This window comes from Hyperolius riggenbachi, chromosome 8, assembly GCF_040937935.1.
Source record: "Hyperolius riggenbachi isolate aHypRig1 chromosome 8, aHypRig1.pri, whole genome shotgun sequence".
NCBI classification, from domain to species: domain Eukaryota; kingdom Metazoa; phylum Chordata; class Amphibia; order Anura; family Hyperoliidae; genus Hyperolius; species Hyperolius riggenbachi.
The window spans coordinates 285377999-285401032 of NC_090653.1; the positions used below are offsets into that span (position 1 = coordinate 285377999).

General features: G+C 48.6%; 1 protein-coding gene and 1 long non-coding RNA gene across 6 annotated transcripts in view; one reads left to right on the top strand and one right to left on the bottom strand.

The window, feature by feature from the left end:
- VAV2 (vav guanine nucleotide exchange factor 2) overlaps window positions 1–23034 on the top strand; it is a 316337-nt gene that overhangs the window by 217626 nt on the left and 75677 nt on the right. For all 4 annotated transcript variants that reach the window (XM_068249069.1, XM_068249071.1, XM_068249070.1 and 1 more), the window contains exons 6-8: window positions 1154–1252; window positions 6142–6210; window positions 6519–6619. In XM_068249069.1, coding sequence (XP_068105170.1) covers window positions 1154–1252; window positions 6142–6210; window positions 6519–6619 — 269 coding nt within the window. The remainder of the gene's footprint in view (window positions 1–1153; window positions 1253–6141; window positions 6211–6518; window positions 6620–23034) is intronic.
- Window positions 6277–23034, bottom strand: part of LOC137527957 (uncharacterized) — a 141304-nt gene continuing 124546 nt past the window's right edge. For both annotated transcript variants that reach the window (XR_011023242.1, XR_011023241.1), the window contains exons 5-6: window positions 8809–8896; window positions 6277–6607 (exon numbers count right to left, since the gene is read on the bottom strand). This is a non-coding gene — a long non-coding RNA (uncharacterized lncRNA). The remainder of the gene's footprint in view (window positions 6608–8808; window positions 8897–23034) is intronic.

Consider the following 23034-nt stretch of genomic DNA (forward strand, 5'->3'; position numbering starts at 1 on the left):
TGAAACTTGTTCCATCTGCGAGCTGTGTGCTAATTCTCTCCGATCAGATAGGGATTCCTGTCTGTGTTGAGGAGTTCGGCTCAGCGTGCTGGCGTTACACGTGGTGGTCCAGCGCTAGTATTAAAGAAGTTTTGTAAGTGCGTGAGACAGCAGGCTTAATCAATTGTTCTTGGCATGTCACTGAACCTGGGATGTCACCTGATGCCTCCACTAGGGGGTGCTGTACTGGGAGCCTTCTTGACTAGGGTGGTGCAGAAAGTCCAGAATTATTGGCAATTCCCTCCAGATTAAAGCTGATCCGAGAGGAAAAACGAACTATAACAAGTAACTTGTCTATATATCTTATCTAAAGTTTAGATAGTTTACACAGCAAATCTAGCTGCATACAGCTTCAACAGTTTATGATGATTTAATCCTGTGATACAATGAGAGTGGCCATGTTCTGTTTGTCACATTGTCACAGGTAATCTGCAACTGCATCTCCACCCCTCAGCCTGTGAAAAATTCACTCCCCCCTCCCTATTGCCTCTGAAATCTCTGGCTAGTAACCTCCTTCTCCTGCCCAGACTGAGCTCCCATAAGCCCTTGCTACATGGGTCTGAGGGCCTTGGCGTTTTGGAGAAGCTGTGGGCGAGGCTTGTTTAGTTTATAGAGAAAATATAAACTATATGAAAGGTACACAATTATGTAATGAGTAAAATTTCATCTCAAATCCACTTTAAGGCTTTGTAGTTCTTCCAGTGATGTTTTGTGCGTTTGGGGTAACGTGTTAATGCGCTGGCTCAGATGTCTATACAAGAGTCGAAGTAATGACTTATACACACCAAGCAATTTTCCTGTCAAATCGACGGATCAATCAATAATTTCCGGCATGCCCAATCTGCTTGCGTTCCAGAAATGAACCAATCTTCAGATCAGTGCTGCACAAAATTGATCCCTCCCTCAATCAGAAGGAGATCAGATATGCTGTAAAATGATCGATTGATCCGTCGATCTGACGTGAGAATTGCGTGGTATGTATGGAGTGTGCTCAGGAGACAAGTGGTGGGCATGGCACAGATTACAGAATAATAACAGTCGGAATTTCCTCATCAGAGATAGTAGTCTTTCTGTCTGAGGATTGGATCGTTATTTCATGTTTTTCTTCCATCAGAAAATGGGGATGACAGAAGATGATAAGAGAAATTGCTGCTTGCTGGAAATCCGAGACACGGAGGACAAATATTACCGGACGCTGGAGGACGTCAAAACAGTGAGTGGGGGCTCAGGATGGTGAGATAGCGATAGATGGCGTGGGACTGGAATTGCCAGTTGTGGGGTACACAGCATGGGATCTGTATGGCCAGTTGTGGGGTACATGGCATGGGATCTGTATGGCCAGTTGTGGGGTACATGGCGTGGGATCTGTATGGCCAGTTGTGGGGTGCACAGCATGGGATCTGTATGGCCAGTTGTGGGGTACACAGCATGGGATCTGTATGGCCAGTTGTGGGGTACACGGCATGGGATCTGTATGGCCAGTTGTGGGGTACATGGCGTGGGATTGGTATGGCCAGTTGGGCGTTACATGGTGTGGGATCTGTATGGCCAGTTGAGGGGTACATGTCGTGGGATCTGTAGGGCCAGTTGTGGGGTATACGGCGTGGGATCTGTATGGCCAGTTGTGGGGTACACGGCATGGGATCTGCATGGCCAGTTGTGGGGTGCACAGCATGGGATCTGTATGGCCAGTTGTGGGGTACACAGCATGGGATCTGTATGGCCAGTTGTGGGGTACACGGCATGGGATCTGTATGGCCAGTTGTGGGGTACACAGCGTGGGATCTGTATGGCCAGTTGTGGGGTACACAGCATTGGATCTGTATGGCCAGTTGTGGGGTGCACAGCATGGGATCTGTATGGCCAGTTGTGGTGTACACAGCATGGGATCTGTATGGCCAGTTGTGGGGTACACGGCATGGGATCTGTATGGCCAGTTGTGGGGTACACAGCGTGGGATCTGTATGGCCAGTTGTGGGGTACACAGCATTGGATCTGTATGGCCAGTTGTGGGGTACACAGCATTGGATCTGTATGGCCAGTTGTGGGGTACACAGCATTGGATCTGTATGGCCAGTTGTGGGGTGCACAGCATGGGATCTGTATGGCCAGTTGTGGGGTACATGGCATGGGATCTGTATGGCCAGTTGTGGGGTGCATGGCGTGGGATTGGTATGGCCAGTTGTGGGGTACACAGCGTGGGATCTGTATGGCCAGTTGTGGGGTACACAGCGTGGGATCTGTATGGCCAGTTGTGGAGTACACAGCATGGGATCTGTATGGCCAGTTGTGGGGTACACAGCGTGGGATCTGTATGGCCAGTTGTGGGGTACACAGCGTGGGATCTGTATGGCCAGTTGTGGGGTACACAGCATGGGATCTGTATGGCCAGTTGTGGGGTACACAACGTGGGATCTGTGTGGCCAGTTGTGGGGTACACAGCGTGGGATCTGTGTGGCCAGTTGTGGGGTACACAGCGTGGGATCTGTATGGCCAGTTGTGGGGTACACAGCGTGGGATCTGTACGGCCAGTTGTGGGGTACACAGTGTGGGATCTGTATGGCCAGTTGTGGGGTACACAGCATGGGATCTTTACGGCCAGTTGTGGGGTACACGGCATGGGATCTGTATGGCCAGTTGTGGGGTACACGGCGTGGGATCTGTATGGCCAGTTGTGGGGTACCTGGCATGGGATCTGTATGGCCAGTTGTGGGGTACACGGCATGGGATCGGTATGGCCAGTTGTGGGGTACATGGCGTGGGATTGGTATGGCCAGTTGTGGGGTACACGGCGTGGGATCTGTATGGCCAGTTGTGGGGTACATGGCATGGGATCTGTATGGCCAGTTGTGGGGTACACAGCATGGGATCTGTATGGCCAGTTGTGGGGTACACAGCATGGGATCTGCATGGCCAGTTGTGGGGTACACAGCATGGGATCTGTATGGCCAGTTGTGGGGTACATGGAGTGGGATCTGTATGGCCAGTTGTGGGGTACACGGCATGGGATCTGTATGGCCAGTTGTGGGGTACATGGCATGGGATCTGTATGGCCAGTTGTGGGGTGCACAGCGTGGGATCTGTATGGCCAGTTGTGGGGTACATGGCGTGGGATCGGTATGGCCAGTTGTGGGGTACACAGCATGGGATCTGTATGGCCAGTTGTGGGGTACATGGAGTGGGATCTGTATGGCCAGTTGTGGGGTACACAGCATGGGATCTGTATGGCCAGTTGTGGGATCGGTATGGCCAGTTGTGGGATCGGTATGGCCAGTTGTGGGATCGGTATGGCCAGTTGTGGGGTACACAGCATGGGATCTGTATGGCCAGTTGTGGGGTACACGGCATGGGATCTGTATGGCCAGTTGTGGGGTACACAGCATGGGATCTGTATGGCCAGTTGTGGGGTACACAGCATGGGATCTGTATGACCAGTTGTGGGGTACATGGCGTGGGATTGGTATGGCCAGTTGTGGGGTGCACAGCATGGGATCTGTATGGCCAGTTGTGGGGTACACAGCATGGGATCTGTATGGCCAGTTGTGGGGTACACGGCGTGGGATCTGTATGGCCAGTTGTGGGGTACATGGCATGGGATCTGTATGGCCAGTTGTGGGGTACACAGCATGGGATCTGTATGGCCAGTTGTGGGGTACACAGCATGGGATCTGCATGGCCAGTTGTGGGGTACACAGCATGGGATCTGTATGGCCAGTTGTGGGGTACATGGAGTGGGATCTGTATGGCCAGTTGTGGGGTACACGGCATGGGATCTGTACGGCCAGTTGTGGGGTACATGGCATGGGATCTGTATGGCCAGTTGTGGGGTGCACAGCGTGGGATCTGTATGGCCAGTTGTGGGGTACATGGCGTGGGATCGGTATGGCCAGTTGTGGGGTACACAGCATGGGATCTGTATGGCCAGTTGTGGGGTACATGGAGTGGGATCTGTATGGCCAGTTGTGGGGTACACAGCATGGGATCTGTATGGCCAGTTGTGGGATCGGTATGGCCAGTTGTGGGATCGGTATGGCCAGTTGTGGGGTACACAGCATGGGATCTGTATGGCCAGTTGTGGGGTACACGGCATGGGATCTGTATGGCCAGTTGTGGGGTACACAGCATGGGATCTGTATGGCCAGTTGTGGGGTACACAGCATGGGATCTGTATGACCAGTTGTGGGGTACATGGCGTGGGATTGGTATGGCCAGTTGTGGGGTGCACAGCATGGGATCTGTATGGCCAGTTGTGGGGTACACAGCATGGGATCTGTATGGCCAGTTGTGGGGTACACAGCGTGGGATCTGTATGGCCAGTTGTGGGGTACACGGCATGGGATCTGTATGGCCAGTTGTGGGGTACACAGCATGGGATCTGTATGGCCAGTTGTGGGGTACACAGCATGGGATCTGTATGGCCAGTTGTGGGGTACACAGCGTGGGATCTGTACGGCCAGTTGTGGGGTGCACAGTGTGGGATCTGTATGGCCAGTTGTGGGGTACACAGCATGGGATCTGTATGGCCAGTTGTGGGGTACATGGTGTGGGATCTGTATGGCCAGTTGTGGGGTACACAGCATGGGATCTGTATGGCCAGTTGTGGGGTACATGGAGTGGGATCTGTATGGCCAGTTGTGGGGTACACAGCATGGGATCTGTATGGCCAGTTGTGGTGTACACAGCATGGGATCTGTATGGCCAGTTGTGGTGTACACAGCATGGGATCTGTATGGCCAGTTGTGGGGTACACAGCATGGGATCTGTATGGCCAGTTGTGGGGTACATGGCGTGGGATTGGTATGGCCAGTTGTGGGGTGCACAGCATGGGATCTGTATGGCCAGTTGTGGGGTACACAGCATGGGATCTGTATGGCCAGTTGTGGGGTACACAGCATGGGATCTGTATGGCCAGTTGTGGGGTACACTGCATGGGATCTCTATGGCCAGTTGTGGGGTACACAGCATGGGATCTGTATGGCCAGTTGTGGGGTACACAGCGTGGGATCTGTATGGCCAGTTGTGGGGTACACAGCATGGGATCTGTATGGCCAGTTGTGGGGTACACAGCGTGGGATCTGTATGGCCAGTTGTGGGGTACATGACATGGGATCTGTATGGCCAGTTGTGGGGTACACAGCATGGGATCTGTATGGCCAGTTGTGGGGTACACAGCATGGGATCTGTATGGCCAGTTGTGGGGTACACAGCATGGGATCTGTATGGCCAGTTGTGGGGTACACAGCATGGGATCTGTATGGCCAGTTGTGGGGTACACGGCGTGGGATCTGTATGGCCAGTTGTGGGGTACACGGCGTGGGATCGGTATGGCCAGTTGTGGGGTACACAGCATGGGATCTGTATGGCCAGTTGTGGGGTGCACAGCATGGGATCTGTATGGCCAGTTGTGGGGTGCACAGCATGGGATCTGTATGGCCAGTTGTGGGGTACACGGCGTGGGATTGGTATGGCCATTTGTGGGGTATACGGCATGGGATCTGTATGGCCAGTTGGGCGTTACATGGCGTGGGATCTGTATGGCCAGTTGAGGGGTACACAGCGTGGGATCTGTATGGCCAGTTGTGGGTTACATGGCGTGGGATTGGTATGGCCAGTTGTGGGGTACATGGCGTGGGATTGGTATGGCCAGTTGTGGGGTATACGGCATGGGATCTGTATGGCCAGTTGTGGGGTACATAGAATGGGACTGGAGTTGCCAGTTGTAGGGTGCATGTCATGGGATCTGTATGGCCAGTTGAGGGGTACACAGCGTGGGATCTGTATGGCTAGTTGTGGGGTATACAGCATGGGATCTGTATGGCCAGTTGAGGGGTACATGTCGTGGGATCTGTAGGGCCAGTTGTGGGGTAAACGGCGTGGTATTGAAGTTACCAATTGTAGGGTACATGGCATGCGAATGAGATCACAGTGGGCAGTTGTGTTTACCGTGATCCGTCTTCTATTTACCGTTGGCACGGCTTGCTGTGTGGGCAGGGAGAGTGTTTGCTGCATTTCTCAGACCTATGTTTCGGGCTCTGCAAGCACAGGTATTTCTCCATACGCTGCATGCAGTTTATAACGCTGAGTGTTACTGTTCTCCCCTAGAATTACCTGGTACCGCTGAAGCAGATCCTCAGTCCGCCCGAGATTACTGTCATCTTCATCAATTTAGAGGTAATTCTGCAATATTCTCTCATTAATACACAGAGGTTATCATCAGAGAGAATGAGAAGCATTTTATTTTCATGCAAATCTATGTAGTTCAGAAACGGACCAATCGAAGGCAGAGGCTGCTGACTCCCATTGGTTGGGTTCCAAGCTGCATGTGTGTGCTGTGACATGTTACATGTCTGTGATGTGTTACACAAGAGCAGGGCAATCTGCTTGATTTCCTGGCGCCTCTGTGTGCCGCTTTCTGACCGATTCCGTCCGCTGTTCTCAAGTCTCTTCTCGTTAACCCTCCACCTTCCTCTGTCCTTCAGGAGCTGATAAAAGTCCACTTCAATTTCCTGAGGACCATCGAGATGTCTATCATGTCCGGTGGCAGCACGATTGGCCGAGTCTTCCTGGACTACAAGGAAAAGTAAGGAGACCACATACTGGTGTGATTGTCCAGATCAATCTGTGAGGCCCGGACTGCGGAGCCTGAAGATGAGAGGGACTGACGCATTGTGATGTGGGGTGCAGTCAGTGGCGTATCTAGAGAGGTACAGTCATGGATCTTGCCATAGGCGCCATGCCTGCCTCCTCGTGCTGCATCGCTATACTGGTGGATGCCTCACTATCTTTACTGGGGGGCTATTTATACTGAGGGACACCTCTCATTAACTTTACTGGGGGAACACCTCTTACCATCTATACTAGGGTGGGGCTTTTCATATTGGGGGACACATCACACCATCTAAACTAGGGGGCTACTTATACTGAGGGACATCGCTCACTACCTATACTGGAGAGTAACTAAGCAACTTGGGGTGACCCAAACCACTAGGGATGTATAGGGGGATAAAAGAGACCGAAAACCCCTCCTACTAATAAGCAATGCTTGGTGTAATTTGCCTTCTTAAAACAGAAGGAAACTTGCAATAATTCAGCTAGAAGTGAACATTTGTGGTTACCCACAATGCACCACTACTGAATATGCAAATTATCTCTTTCATCCCTGTAAGCCAGGCTTACATCCAGAATCGCTGATGTATAGCAAGCCTATAGCTTTAAATATTACACAGCCATATCAAACCCATATGTAGACAGCCTGTTTCTGGCTTTTGGTCCTCATCAGTACATGGCAGGGATTGATACGGCTGTATCAGATAGGGCTTGGACCAGTACAACAGAGTAACCAAGCAGCTCAGGGTGACCTAAACTACTAGGAATTATACATTCCTAGTAGTATAGGGTGTAGGGGTAATTATACTGGGGGAGGGGAGGACCTGTCATCACCTATACTATACTGGGAAGGGGGGGGAGGGGGCCATTTCTTGAAAGCTTGCCTCAGGCAGCAAAAAGTCTAGGGCCGCTATCCCCTCCAGCTCGGGCGGCCCCCCACACCCACGGACGGGCGGGTGCCGCCGCCTCCCCCCCCCAGAAGTGCCGCCTGAGGCAAAAGTTTCACCCCGCCTCATGGGCGGGCCGGCCCTGCTTTTATCTCCCTATAGTAGTTCCACCACAGCTGGAGTGCCAATGAATGACTCCAATGAATGCCTATGGGAAAATCTGCATCATAAAATCACATTTAGTGGAAACAGGGCCATAGGCTTTCATGGAGTCAGTTTTTCTGCATCCATTCTGCATCCAATCTGCGTGTTGTGGAAACAGGCCCTAAGAGTAGGGATAGGTTTAGCTGTAGTAGATTATCGGTGTCATTTGCTGATATTTTACTATCGGAATTAGCATGCAAAATAGTAGAATACCATATCAGTGAATGTATTTCCAGCGCTCCATTTGCATGTAAGCGACTGTCTGCATTGATGTTTAATCTGTATGTTTTTATAATACGTGTTGCATATGTAAATCTATATATGTGTGTGTGTGTGTAAGAATATTCCTTGATGGAAGTTGTGTATTTATTTATTGTGTGTGCTGTGTATGTATGTGTGCTACATATGTATATGTGTAGTTTTTTTTGTGCATGTATATGCAGTGTGTGCATGTATGTTTTGCGCACGTATGTTAGTAGAGTATATCTCCCAACTTTTTGATATAACAAAAAGGGACACTTTAAGACACACCCCTGCCACACCCAGCCAAAGCCCTTTGCCATGCATATCACAAAGAAATCTGAATCAAAAGAGGTAGTTTTATTATTCAACCCACATTGGTTCATTCTATCACCATTGGTTTTTCATGATTTTAACACTTTCAAAATAAAACACCATCTACAATCATCATACAATTTTTTGTCCGATTCAATTCGATTCATTGAACGATTTGATTCAATCCAATATCGGGATTCGATTAGATTCAATTTGCCATTGTTTTCCCGATCGGCCATGTTGTATTGAATCGAAATTAATTGAATCAGACAAAAAAGGGGGGGATTTAGTTAGATTTCAGCTGCGGGGATGCAGCGTTTTAGTTAGGGCAATAATGTTACAGAGGTTTTTGAAATAAAAAGCTGATTTTTAGGAGACTTCAGTGTCTCTTCAAGAAATATATCAACTTAATCTACGGGAATAAAGCTTAGAGTCAGTTAAACACATTTTTCAGTAGTGTGATACATATATTTACATAGATGGGGAAGCACAGTAGCGTAGTGGTTAGCGCTCTCACCTTGCAGAGCTGGGTCCCCGGTTCGAATCCCAGCCAAGGCACTATCTGCAAGGAGTTTGGATGTTCTCCCCGTGTCTGTGTGGGTTTCCTCCAACATCACAAAAACATACAGATAAGTTAATTGGCTTCCCACTAAATTGGCCCTAGACTATTATACAGACACTACACGATACATAACATAAACCTTTAACTTTGGTAGGGATTAGATTGTGAGCTCCTCTGATGGACAGTTAGGTGACAAGACAATATACTCTGTACAGCGCTGCAGAATATGTCGGTGCTATATAAATACATAATAATAATAGTAGATCTGTACAGGAGTCCTGAAAGAGGGACATTTGGGAGCTACGGCAGACAGTGTGTGTGTGTGTGTGTGTGTGCGCGTGCGTGCGTGCGCGTGCGTATGTATTATGTGTGTGTGTGTGTGTGTGTGTGTTGTTGCATTGTATGTTTTGTGCATGTATGTTACTAGAGTGTGTATGTTCATTGATAACTGTTGTGTGTATATTTATAGTATGTGCTGTATGTAAATATGTATATTTCGGCTGACAGCAGGGATTACATGTGGCAGACACCTCTCGGTATCGCAGTATTGCGGGGGCGGCCGATATCACTGACTCACATTCACAGAATGCCAGTCCCCAGTCTAGACGGAACTTCCAGGACTGAAATCTGAGTGTAAAAGTAAATATAATAAAAATGTTTTCCAGGCCGCAAGCAGCCGTCTCCCAGCGACGCCATATAGACCCCCCCCCCCCCCTTCTACGCTTCTCCCGACAGCGTAACAGTCACTTACAGGAATCATCCTCAAATCAAGAGACCTGGACTCTTGCACAGGACAGAAGAAAACAGAGAAATGCACCCTGTATGTATTTAGAGAGTTTAGCCTGTCTAATTCTCCCTCATCTGTGACTAATCACAACTGTGATTTGATCTCTCAGCTCTGTCAGTTGGTTGCCTCGACAGAGCAGTTAACTTGTAAACACAGGATGTTAACTCTAGGTCTGCTTCATGAAAACAGGAAGTAAACACGCTGCAGATTTATTGCAAGATGTGTATCCGCTGTAACAAATAAATGTTTTTCTTTAAAGGTTATTATGCTGCTGCTTATCTTTTAAAGCAGAGAGGAAGTTCTGAGTTCAGGTCCGCTTTAAAGTAGAATTGCAGAGAGGGGGACAGTTTAAATCCTCTATCAGGATTTTATTGCCGTCGGTCTCGGTTTAACAGTTCTTTAACACTTCCTCCCGCTAGCGACAAACAGAAAGATGGCGCTAATAACTTATAGATCCTCCCACTTCACCATTCTACTGAGGAAGCAGTGCCTTTATCCTGATATGTATTTCAGATGAAAATGCCCCCCCCCCCCCCTCCTTCCCCCACATGCAAGAAGGAGATTTTGGAAAATCACATCAGGGTCACAGACACAAAAATAAACCAGAGGAAGTTCAAAAACCTCCCCCAGTCTGTTCAGAAATTAAATAAAACTAGTAAACATCTGACTGAATGTAGGCCAAACATGATGAGACTTATCCTCATAAGTACTGTATATGGATGCTGTTTCATTTACAGTGGCTTGCAAAAGTATTCGGCCCCCTTGAAGTTTTCCACATTTTGTCACATTACTGCCACAAACATGCATCAATTTTATTGGAATTCCACGTGAAAGACCAATACAAAGTGGTGTACATGTGAGAAGAGGAACGAAAATCATACGATTCCAAACATTTTTTACAAATAAATAACTGCAAAGTGGGGTGTGCGTAATTATTCGGCCCCCTGAGTCAATACTTTGTAGAACCACCTTTTGCTGCAATTACAGCTGCCAGTCTTTTAGGGTACGTCTCTACAAGACAAGATAAATAACATTTATATCACGCTTTTCTCCTGGCAGACTCAAAGCGCCAGAGCTGCAGCCACTAGGACGCGCTCTATAGGTAGTAGCAGTGTTAGGGAGACTTGCCTAAGGTCTCCTACTGAATAGGTGCTGGCTTACTGAACAGACAGAGCCGAGATTCGAACCCTGGTCTCCTGTGTCAGAGGCAGAGCCCTTAACCATTACACCATCCAGCCACTACCAGCTTTGCACATCTAGAGACTGAAATCCTTGCCCATTCTTTTTTGCAAAACAACTCCACCTCAGTCAGATTAGATGGACAGCGTTTGTGAACAGCAGTTTTCAGATCTTGCCACAGATTCTTGATTGGATTTATATCTGGACTTTGACTGGTCCATTCTAACACATGAATATGTTTTGTTTTAAACCATTCCATTGTTGCCCTGGCTTTATGTTTAGGGTCGTTGTCCTGCTGGAAGGTGAACCTCCACCCCAGTCTCAAGTGTTTTGCAGTCTCCAAGAGGTTTTCTTCCAAGATTGCCCTGTATTTGGCTCCATCCATCTTCCCATCAACTCTGACCAGCTTCCCTGTCCCTGCTGAAGAGAAGCACCCCCAAAGCATGATGCTGCCACCACCATATTTGACAGTGGGGATGGTGTGTTCAGAGTAATGTGCAGTGTTAGTTTTCCGCCATACATAGCGTTTTGCTTTTTGGCCAAAAAGTTCCATTTTGGTCTCATCTGACCAGAGCACCTTCTTCCACATGGTTGCTGTGTCCCCCACATGGCTTGTGGCAAGCTGCAAACGGGACTTCTTATGCTTTCTGTTAACAATGGCTTTCTTCTTGCCACTCTTCCATAAAGGCCAACTTTGTACAGTGCACGACTAATAGTTGTCCTATGGACAGAGTCTCCCACCTGAGCTGTAGATCTCTGCAACTCGTCCAGAGTCACCATGGGCCTCTTGACTGCATTTCTGATCAGCGCTCTCCTTGTTCGGCCTGTGAGTTTAGGTGGACGGCCTTGTCTTGGTAGGGTTACAGTTGTGCCATACTCCTTCCATTTCTGAATGATTGCTTGAACAGAGCTCCGTGGGATGTTCAAGGCTTTGGAAATCTTTTTGTAGCCTAAGCCTGCTTTAAATGTCTCAATAACTTTATCCCTGACCTGTCTTGTGTGTTCTTTGGACTTCACAGTGTTGTTGCTCCCAATATTCTCTTAGACAACCTCTGAGGCCCTCACAGAGCAGCTGTATTTGTACTGACATTAGATTACACACAGGTGCACTCTATTTAGTCATTAGCACTCATCAGGCAATGTCTATAGGCAACTGACTGCACTCAGACCAAAGGGGGGCGAATAATTATGCACACACAACTTTGTAGTTATTTATTTGTAAAAAAAATGTTTGGAATCATGTATGATTTTCGTTCCACTTCTCATGTGTACACCACTTTGTATTGGTCTTTCACGTGGAATTCCAATAAAATTGATTCATGTTTGTGGCATTAATATGACAAAATGTGGAAAACTTCAAGGGGGCCGAATACTTTTGCAACCCACTGTATTTCCGTTTAAACAATACCAGTTGCCTGGCTGTCCTGCTGATCTCTCTGGCTGCAGTAGTGTCTGAATCACACACCTCAAACAATCATGCAGCTACCCAGTCACACTTCAGTCAGAGCACCTGATCTGCCGCATGCTTGTTCATGGTCTATGGCCGATAATATTAGAGGCAGAGGATCAGCAGGGCTGCCAGGCAACTGGTATTGCTTAAAAGGACTCCTGAAGTGAGAGGGGTAAGGAAGCAGCCATGTTAATTTCCTTTTAAACAATGCAAATGACTTGGCTATCCTGCTGATCATTTGCCTCTAATACTTTTAACCATAGCCCCTGAACAAGCATGCAGCAGATCAGGTGCTCTAACTGAAGGGTGACTGGATTAGCTGTATACTTGTTTTAGGTGTATGATTCAGACACTACGGCAGCCAAAAAGATCAGCAGGACTGCCAAGCAACTGGTATTGTTTAAAAGGAAATAAATATGGCAGCCTCCATATCCCTCTCACCCATTCAGGTTATTTATAATTGTCGTAGTTGTAACCATGTCTGCTGTGCTGCCATGTGTGCCATATTTAAAGCGATTTGAGCCATATTTATAGCCCTTTGTGGGGTGTTTATAGTGCACTGTGCTGTTACTGTGGCAACTCACTGTTATTTGGTCCCTTTCCTCTGGTTCCCAGTTCCTGAGTAGCTGAATCCCCCCCAGACCAGTACCCTACAGGGATGACTAACTCCTGTGAATGAAGTGTGTGTGTGGGGTGGGTGTGTGTGTGTGTGTGTGTGGGGGGGGGGGTTCTGACGACGGGCTTCAGGCAGCTCTGAACGAGGCGTGGATGTGACAGTATGCGAGTCAGCGGTGGCCCTCGCTGGGTGATCATGGCCCCCAGTCACTCTATCCTACCCGTAGATCGCTCTGCCGTGTCCGGCCAGATTCATAGATATGATGAAGAGTGACATTCTGACCCAACAGTGACATCTCTGTCCATCACCGTACGCTGCGGGCCCATCCACACGCTTCTGTACATGACACGTGTGCTGGTGACCCCCGGTGACTAACAAAGTGCTTATCTGTCACTGCGCTGACGTCTGCTTCTGTGACCTGCGCAAGGCCCCCACTTGTGGCACAATCGTCACCTTCATAGTATGACCCCCTGATTGACATTACCAGCGTTCAGTATGAAGACTGAGCTATATAAATGTATAATAATAATAGTGTGTGACTGTGGTGAGGACATTAGAGTGTAAGCTCCTCTGGTGCAGAGACTGATGGGAATGGATCAGTGATCTCTGTACAGAGCTGTGGAATATGTCAGAGCTATATAAATGTATAATAATAGTGTGTGACTGTGGTGGAGACAGTAGAGTGTCAGCTCCTCTGGTGCAGAGACTGATGGGAATGGATCAGTGATCTCTGTACAGCGCTGTGGAATATGTCAGAGCTATATAAATGTATAATAATAGTGTGTGACTGTGGTGAGGACATTAGAGTGTAAGCTCCTCTGGTGCAGAGACTGATGGGAATGGATCAGTGATCTGTACAGCGCTGTGGCATATGTCAGAGCTATATAAATGTATAATAATAATAGTGTGTGACTGTGGTGAGGACATTAGAGTGTAAGCTCCTCTGGTGCAGAGACTGATGGGAATGGATCAGTGATCTCTGTACAGCGCTGTGGTATATGTCAGAGCTATATAAATGTATAATAATAATAGTGTGTGACTGCAGTGAGGACATTAGAGTGTAAGCTCCTCTGGTGCAGAGGCTGATGGGAATGGATCAGTGATCTCTGTACAGCGCTGTGGAATATGTCAGAGCTATATAAATGTATAATAATAGTGTGTGACTGTGGTGAGGACATTAGAGTGTAAGCTCCTCTGGTGCAGAGACTGATGGGAATGGATCAGTGACCTCTGTACAGCGCTGTGGTATATGTCAGAGCTATATAAATGTATAATAATAATAATAGTGTGTGACTGTGGTGAGGACATTAGAGTGTAAGCTCCTGTGGTGCAGAGACTGATGGGAATGGATCAGTGATCTCTGTACAGCGCTGTGGAATATGTCAGAGCTCAATAAATGTATAATAATAATAATAGTGTGTGACTGTGGTGTGGACATTAGAGTGTAAGCTCCTCTGGTGCAGAGACTGATGGGAATGTACAGCGCTGTGGAATATGTCAGAGCTATATAAATGTATAATAATAATAGTGTGTGACTGTGGTGAGGGCATTAGAGTGTAAGCTCCTCTGGTGCAGAGACTGATGGGAATGGATCAGTGATCTCTGTACAGCGCTGTGGAATATGTCAGAGCTATATAAATGTATAATAATAATAATAGTGTGTGACTGTGGTGAGGACATTAGAGTGTAAGCTCCTCTGGTGCAGAGACTGATGGGAATGGATCAGTGATCTGTACAGTGCTGGGGAATATGTCAGAGCTATATAAATGTATAACAATAATAGTGTGTGACTGTGATGAGGACATTAGAGTGTAAGCTCCTCTGGTGCAGAGACTGATGGGAATGGATCAGTGATCTCTGTACAGCGCTGTGGAATATGTCAGAGCTATATAAATGTATAATAATAATAGTGTGTGACTGTGGTGAGGACATTAGAGTGTAAGCTCCTCTGGTGCAGAGACTGATGGGAATGGATCAGTGATCTCTGTACAGCGCTGTGTAATATGTCAGAGCTATATAAATGTATGATAATAATAGTGTGTGACTGTGGTGAGGACATTAGAGTGTAAGCTCCTCTGGTGCAGAGGCTGATGGGAATGGATCAGTGATCTCTGTACAGCGCTGTGGAATATGTCAGAGCTATATAAATGTATAATAATAATAGTGTGTGACTGTGGTGAGGACATTAGAGTGTAAGCTCCTCTGGTGCAGAGACTGTTGGGAATGGATCAGTGATCTCTGTACAGCGCTGTGGAATATGCCAGAGCTATATAAATGTATAATAATAATAGTGTGTGACTGTGGTGAGGACATTAGAGTGTAAGCTCCTCTGGTGCAGAGACTGTTGGGAATGGATCAGTGATCTCTGTACAGCGCTGTGGTATATGTCAGAGCTATATAAATGTATAATAGTGTGTACATAGTTGCACGCGTGTCAGCGGCGTGTGTGTCCCCCTCCCATATCTCTTTATTTCACTCACATCATGAAGTCATTATGAAGTTAAGTGGTTTCGGTTTGAGATGAAAGAGACTTTGTTGTCTGCGCTAATTTCTCTCTAATTACCCGCCGGATCCGCTGACAGCCCCGTAATTGACTTCTCTTCTTTAGTGTTTTGTGAAGTACTCAGTGATCTTTTTTATCTGCCTGTATAATAATCCGTCTATTAATGGCGGAATCTTTCATCTCTGCTCTGATTGGTGTTTGTTGGCGGTTTCTGGCTGCGGAGTTACGGGAAGCAGGCTGCCGATATCTCACTGTGGGCGAGACGTTGCGGGGTTATTCGGAGAGGAGAATGCTGCGTTTCCCATGAGAATAAAGGAGCTTTTCTGTATTACGAGAGGGGGAATTTACTGCAGAAACCACCAAATAAGACGAGGCAAACTCTCGTAGCTTTCATAAAAGCCCCCTTTCATAGACTGAATGTGCTTCCAGTAGCAGGGTGGCCTGCTTCCTCTCCTCTGTGGATTCAGCTGTTGGGCGTGTCAAGTGTGACCATGTGACACCCAAAGCAGGAAGAGCAGTACATGCCACACACTGCATTTTCCAGATTTTCTACATTATGGTGAATATTATGTATCTACGTAATGAGGTAGGACTTTGTATTTTAAAATTGGCAAAATTCAGATGCCTACGCGACCTAGGCCCTGGATACCTGAAGGATTTGTTGTAACTGCATCACACCTCCCATAACCTCAGATCAAAAGGATCCAATAACTTAACCCAGAGTTCAACTAAAAACCCTTGGAGCCAAAGGTTTTTGTCATGCTGCCCCTACCCTGTAGAATGCCTTGCCAAACTTAATACAGCTCCAACCCTGGACATTTTTAAATCAAAACCGATTGTACTGATCTGAGACACACTTGTGTGTTTGGGTCCTACGAGAGAAAAGCGCTTTACAAATGTTTTGTTGTTGTTGTATTTCACAGTACTGTAAAAAGGTGTGACTAGTTCTAAGACCTCCTAACAGGAAATAACATACTTTAGAGAACTTAAAGGAGTTCTCTTGTGTCTTTTAAAAAGCAAAAACTGACACTTACCTGGGGCTTCCATTGGCCCCCTGCAGCTGTCATGTCCCACGCCGTCCTCCTCCGATCTCTCGTTCACCGCCGCAGGCACCGGTGTAATTATTAGTTTAACTAGACGAATAGAACTGCGGCTGCGCAGCACGCACGGCCGCGCAGCCACAGTTCTATTTGTCTAGTTAGACGAATAATCGTAGGAGGATGGTGCGGGACATTAAAGCTGCAGGGGGCCGATAGAAGCACCAGGTAAGTGTCAGTTTTTGCTTTTTAAAAGACACCGGAGGACCCCTTTAAAGAGACTCTGTAACATTAAAAATCTCCCCTGGGGGGTACTCACCTCGGGTGGGGGAAGCCTCCGGATCCTAATGAGGCTTCCCACGCCGTCCTCTGTCCCACGGGGGTCTCGCCGCAGCCCTCCGAATAGCCGGCGACTGTGCCGACTGTCAGTTCAATATTTACCTTTGCTGGCTCCAGCGGGGGCGCTGTGGCGACTTTCGGCACGGAAATAGACGGAAATACCCGATCTCCGTCGGGTCCGCTCTACTGCGCAGGCGCCGGAAACTTGCGCCTGCGCAGTAGAGCAGACCCGACGGTGATCGGGTATTTCCGCCTACTTCGGCGCCGAGAGGCATCAGAGCGCCTGCGCAGGAGCCAGGAAGGTAAATATTGCGTCACAGCTGTACGGAGGGCTACAGCGAGACCCCCGAGGGACGCAGGACGGCGTGGGAAGCCTCATTAGGATCCTGAGGCTTCCCCCACCCGAGGTGAGTACCCCCCAGGGGCCGTTTTGTCGTTACAGTTCCTCTTTAAGAGAAACCCAGGGTGAGAGACATAAGGAGGTTGACATATTTATGTTATTTTAAACAATACAGATTGCCTGGCAGCCCTGCTGATCCTCTGCCTCTAATACTTTTAGCCATAGATCCAGAACAAGCATGCAGATAAGGTGCTGTGACTGAAGTGTGATTGGATTAGCTTAATTCTTGTTTCAGGTGTGTGGTTCAGAAACTACTGATGCATGAAAGATCAGCAGGACAGCCAGGCAACTGGTATTGTTTAAAGAACAAGCGACACCCATGCTAAACTCGAAATAAAAAATCACAAATATAAGTAGATAAATACTACTTCTACTTGCATAACAGATGTATTGTGCTATCCACGTACTGATTCCTGTGAATTTTATAAAGGAAAAGCAGAAAATCCTACTCTTGGCAGTGGCCATCTTGCCAAGCTAATGCTGACATCATATCCTCCCTGACTCTTGTTTTCCCCCCTCCCTTCTCTTGCTCATTGTGTATTCATTAGCTGCCCTCCTCCCAGAGTCTTCAGACACTCCCACTGAGGTGTATACTAGGAACTACACTCCAGTGAAGAAACGACACTTGGCACACAGCTGGTTACGTGGGGGGTACAGCTAGCTCCAATATACCTGCATTAAGCATCACCCATTCAGCAGCACCCAACAGTTAGCTCACAGTCCAAACATTGGGAAGTGCAGCAAGCTTTGGGGTAGTGCAGAGCACAAATTCAAATGCAAAGTACACACAGAGAACGCTGTGCACCTTCCTTCAGTATGTTTATTATTTCCGTTTCACAGCCAACAGCCAGCATGGATGACATTTGGAAAAAAGGAATTGCCAAACCTGGATCGATGAGGGTGCCGGGGTGAGCAGGGAAGAGGTGAACGGGGGATGTGTGGACGGCACTACAGCCGTTTCACGCCGTCTGGCGCTTGTTCACGTGCGTGTGTCCGATAATGGGGCAGAGCTGAACGGCTTCCTACATACTGTCATCAAGCCGCGCCCCCAGCGCTGCCCCATTGGTGTGAGTTGCGTGATGGTGGGGGTCGGAGGTGAGGGGGCGGAGACTCTCCGCTCTGCGGAGAGATTTGGCCATGCGTCATGCGTGATCGTGCTGGGCTGCGCTATGCAGCCAATAGAAAAGTGACCTATGTAAACAAACCATATATGTGCATTACATTTAGTGCATTATTAAACAGGAATTGTTGTAAACATCACTCATCTCTGTGCTTCACATAACATTTAAAGTGCATGAAACTAAAAGTGCATTAGTGCATTGTTGGAGGCATACATTAACGCCAGCATGATGGCTTGACCATCCGGAATCCTACAGTTTTGTATGTTTAAAACTCACCCTTTATTAATACAAGCTAAAAAGGGGTGATAAATACCCCATCCGACCTACCCCAAAGGGGAGTCCCACTAAAACAGATCAGGGGGTGAAGCGCACTAGAAAGAGACCTAAAGGGGCGCATTCACCTTTGGGAATACACCCATACTCCTATTTGGTTTAATTCCATCCTCTGGGAGTAAGAGTATACGGAGGACTGCCCACCCCATACCTGGATGCCCCGAGGGCATCCCACCTGTATGCTCAAGAACAGGTGCTGGTCATTTCTACAATGAAAATGCTTGGGGGTACCAGAACTCCGGACCTCCAGGCCAGGTAGACACCAGGTCAGGTGCCTGTTGCTAACAGGTGTATGTTTGAGCACGGGGAAAAGGGGGAGAAAAAGAGAAAGGAGAGGGATCTATGGGGAGGGGAGCACCACGTGGGGACAGACCTGGATCATTCCAGGCAGGCTGGGATAGTGGGGCCCAGAGGAAAGCCAAGGCGTCATAGAGCCCATCACCCAGAAAATGCCCAGAGACCGGGCCGAATGTCAGGCCCAACCCCTCTAGACCGAGGTACAAACCCCCAAACCCCTCTCCCAGGGGGGAGAGGAGGAAGGGGAAGAGGGTCGGGTCCCGGACGCTGGGTCATAGAACCGGCTCAATCTTCTATTTTTTGGCCGCAAACTACAATTGTTCTCGGTCAAAACGGTGGGGAGCCTGGTCTCTTATTGAGAACCTGGCAGTGCAGTCTGCACCTCCCCAGCCCGACACTACATCGTGGTTGGGCAATTGGTCCGTCTTGGGTGCGCCTCACATGCCGGCAAGAAAGACTCCAAAAAAGGGGGAGTGCTCAGGGTAATCCCAGAGGGGCAGAGATGAATTGGTTGGTCCCAAATACCAGGAGGTGGGAGGCCAGACATGGGAAGAAGTGCACTGTAAGTGAGAAAAGCACCATGAATGAGGGGGTAGGAACCAGCCAGGGGGAAGAAGGGAAAAGGGAAGGAAAGAAACAAGAGTCCTTAGGGGTCCAAGAAGCATGATAGCTCCAACCTATCATTCAAGCCCAAAGGGCCCATGGCCTCTGCACGTAAGATGACTCGCGATTCTCGTCTGGTCAGTTCCCGATCGCGGTCGCCCCCTCTACCCGAAGGGGAAACGTGCAGAAGGCCTGCGAATCTCAGACACCTGGCCCTACCCCCATGAGCCTCCCTCACATGTTCAATCAACCTCGGGCTGCCCTTCCCCGATTTGATCGACTTAAAATGTTCCCCTATTCTTTCTTTTAGGGGGTGGGTAGTTTTGCCCACATAGTAAAAGAGGCAGGGGCAGAAGATCACATACGAAACAAATTTGGTCTGGCATGTGATGAAGGCTCTCACTTCCCACTGTAGGCCACCTAACCGGTAATTCGTGCCCTCCCACATGTTCCTGCAAAAGCCACAGTTACCACACCTATAATTCCCCTTGGGGCGTCTACTGGAAAGCCAGTTCTGAATAGGGGGTGAGCGATATTCACTCCGAGTCAAAGTGTCCCCCAAGGTCGGTGCTCTCCTGTATGCTACTCTGGGGGGATCCGGAAAAATCTTACAAAGGGTAGGGTCTCTCACTATTATTCCCCAGTTCTTCTTGATAATTTGTGTCAATTTTTTGGACATTGGGGTGTAATCGAAAGTGAACGTGAAGGTTCCTCTCTCTTGGTTTTTTGGGGTCCCTAGTGAGGAGGGAGTTCCTATCCGCTTTTCTTGCTCTATCATGAGCTACCTCAAGGGAGCGCCTGTCATACCCTCTTGCCTCCAGTCGCCCAGTCAGTTCCTGTGCCTGCTGTTCAAAAGTATCTAAACTTGAATTGTTGCGTCTTATTCGCAAGTACTGGCCATAAGGCAGGGAGGCTGTGACATGCTTAGGATGGAAACTATTCCTGTGTAGCAGGGAGTTAACAGCTGTGGTCTTCCTGAAGCCCTCACATACCAATTTCGTGCCATGTGGCTTTATCTTAAGGTCTAGGAAACTGGTGGAAACATCATTTATTTCTGACGTGAAACGCATATTCACGCGATTATCGTTAAGATAATCCATGAAGGCCTCGAAAGCTTCTGTACCTCCCTGCCACACGACCAGCACATCGTCCACATATCGGGCCCATTTCTTGATGTTATACCTATAAGGGTTGTTGGGGCCCCACACGCAATCCTCCTCCCACGCCCCCAGGAAGAGGCCAGCATAGGTACATGCCACAGAGGTCCCCATGGCCGTCCCGGATGTCTGGTGGTACCACCTTCCATCAAACATAAAGGCATTGTGTGTTAGGATAAACAGGGGGGAATGTGGTGATCATGTCGAGCGAGTTCTATACAAAGGAGGCCTACAGGCAACTGAATAATACTGAATTTTACCAGAGGTTGGGGAGTAATCCAACATGCAGGTACCAGTCAACTCTCCGCACTTTGCTAAGGCGGGGAGTTGAAAATGGGTACATGTCGCAGAGGCTGGCGGTTGATCTACTCCCCGTGTCCCCCCGGTACCCTGTGTGGTATCACCTTCCCAAACTGCATAAGTCCGCGGAGAGCCCCCCGGGAAGACCGATTGTCTCAGGGTGTGGCTCTCTGACGGAGCGCCTGTCCAGGTTCCTTGATCACCTGCTGCGTCCCTTACTCGTGGGGGTTCCGGCCTATTTGGCCGACACACTTGATACGATCAATATGGTCGAAAATATCTTATGGGAACCTGGTTACAGACTGGCCACCATTGACGTGGAGAGTCTGTATAGCAGGATACCCCACGAGGAGGGACTGGGAGCGGTTCGGAGGTTCCTGGACAGGACGAATAAAGATGAAGGGTACAAAGACTTCATCTGTGATTGTTTGAGGTTTATCCTAACACACAATGCCTTTATGTTTGATGGAAGGTGGTACCACCAGACATCCGGGACGGCCATGGGGACCTCTGTGGCATGTACCTATGCTGGCCTCTTCCTGGGGGCGTGGGAGGAGGATTGCGTGTGGGGCCCCAACAACCCTTATAGGTATAACATCAAGAAATGGGCCCGATATGTGGACGATGTGCTGGTCGTGTGGCAGGGAGGTACAGAAGCTTTCGAGGCCTTCATGGATTATCTTAACGATAATCGCGTGAATATGCGTTTCACGTCAGAAATAAATGATGTTTCCACCAGTTTCCTAGACCTTAAGATAAAGCCACATGGCACGAAATTGGTATGTGAGGGCTTCAGGAAGACCACAGCTGTTAACTCCCTGCTACACAGGAATAGTTTCCATCCTAAGCATGTCACAGCCTCCCTGCCTTATGGCCAGTACTTGCGAATAAGACGCAACAATTCAAGTTTAGATACTTTTGAACAGCAGGCACAGGAACTGACTGGGCGACTGGAGGCAAGAGGGTATGACAGGCGCTCCCTTGAGGTAGCTCATGATAGAGCAAGAAAAGCGGATAGGAACTCCCTCCTCACTAGGGACCCCAAAAACCAAGAGAGAGGAACCTTCACGTTCACTTTCGATTACACCCCAATGTCCAAAAAATTGACACAAATTATCAAGAAGAACTGGGGAATAATAGTGAGAGACCCTACCCTTTGTAAGATTTTTCCGGATCTCCCCAGAGTAGCATACAGGAGAGCACCGACCTTGGGGGACACTTTGACTCGGAGTGAATATCGCTCACCCCCTATTCAGAACTGGCTTTCCAGTAGACGCCCCAAGGGGAATTATAGGTGTGGTAACTGTGGCTTTTGCAGGAACATGTGGGAGGGCACGAATTACCGGTTAGGTGGCCTACAGTGGGAAGTGAGAGCCTTCATCACATGCCAGACCAAATTTGTTTCGTATGTGATCTTCTGCCCCTGCCTCTTTTACTATGTGGGCAAAACTACCCGCCCCCTAAAAGAAAGAATAGGGGAACATTTTAAGTCGATCAAATCGGGGAAGGGCAGCCCGAGGTTGATTGAACATGTGAGGGAGGCTCATGGGGGTAGGGCCAGGTGTCTGAGATTCGCAGGCCTTCTGCACGTTTCCCCTTCGGGTAGAGGGGGCGACCGCGATCGGGAACTGACCAGACGAGAATCGCGAGTCATCTTACGTGCAGAGGCCATGGGCCCTTTGGGCTTGAATGATAGGTTGGAGCTATCATGCTTCTTGGACCCCTAAGGACTCTTGTTTCTTTCCTTCCCTTTTCCCTTCTTCCCCCTGGCTGGTTCCTACCCCCTCATTCATGGTGCTTTTCTCACTTACAGTGCACTTCTTCCCATGTCTGGCCTCCCACCTCCTGGTATTTGGGACCAACCAATTCATCTCTGCCCCTCTGGGATTACCCTGAGCACTCCCCCTTTTTTGGAGTCTTTCTTGCCGGCATGTGAGGCGCACCCAAGACAGACCAATTGCCCAACCACGATGTAGTGTCGGGCTGGGGAGGTGCAGACTGCACTGCCAGGTTCTCAATAAGAGACCAGGCTCCCCACCGTTTTGACCGAGAACAATTG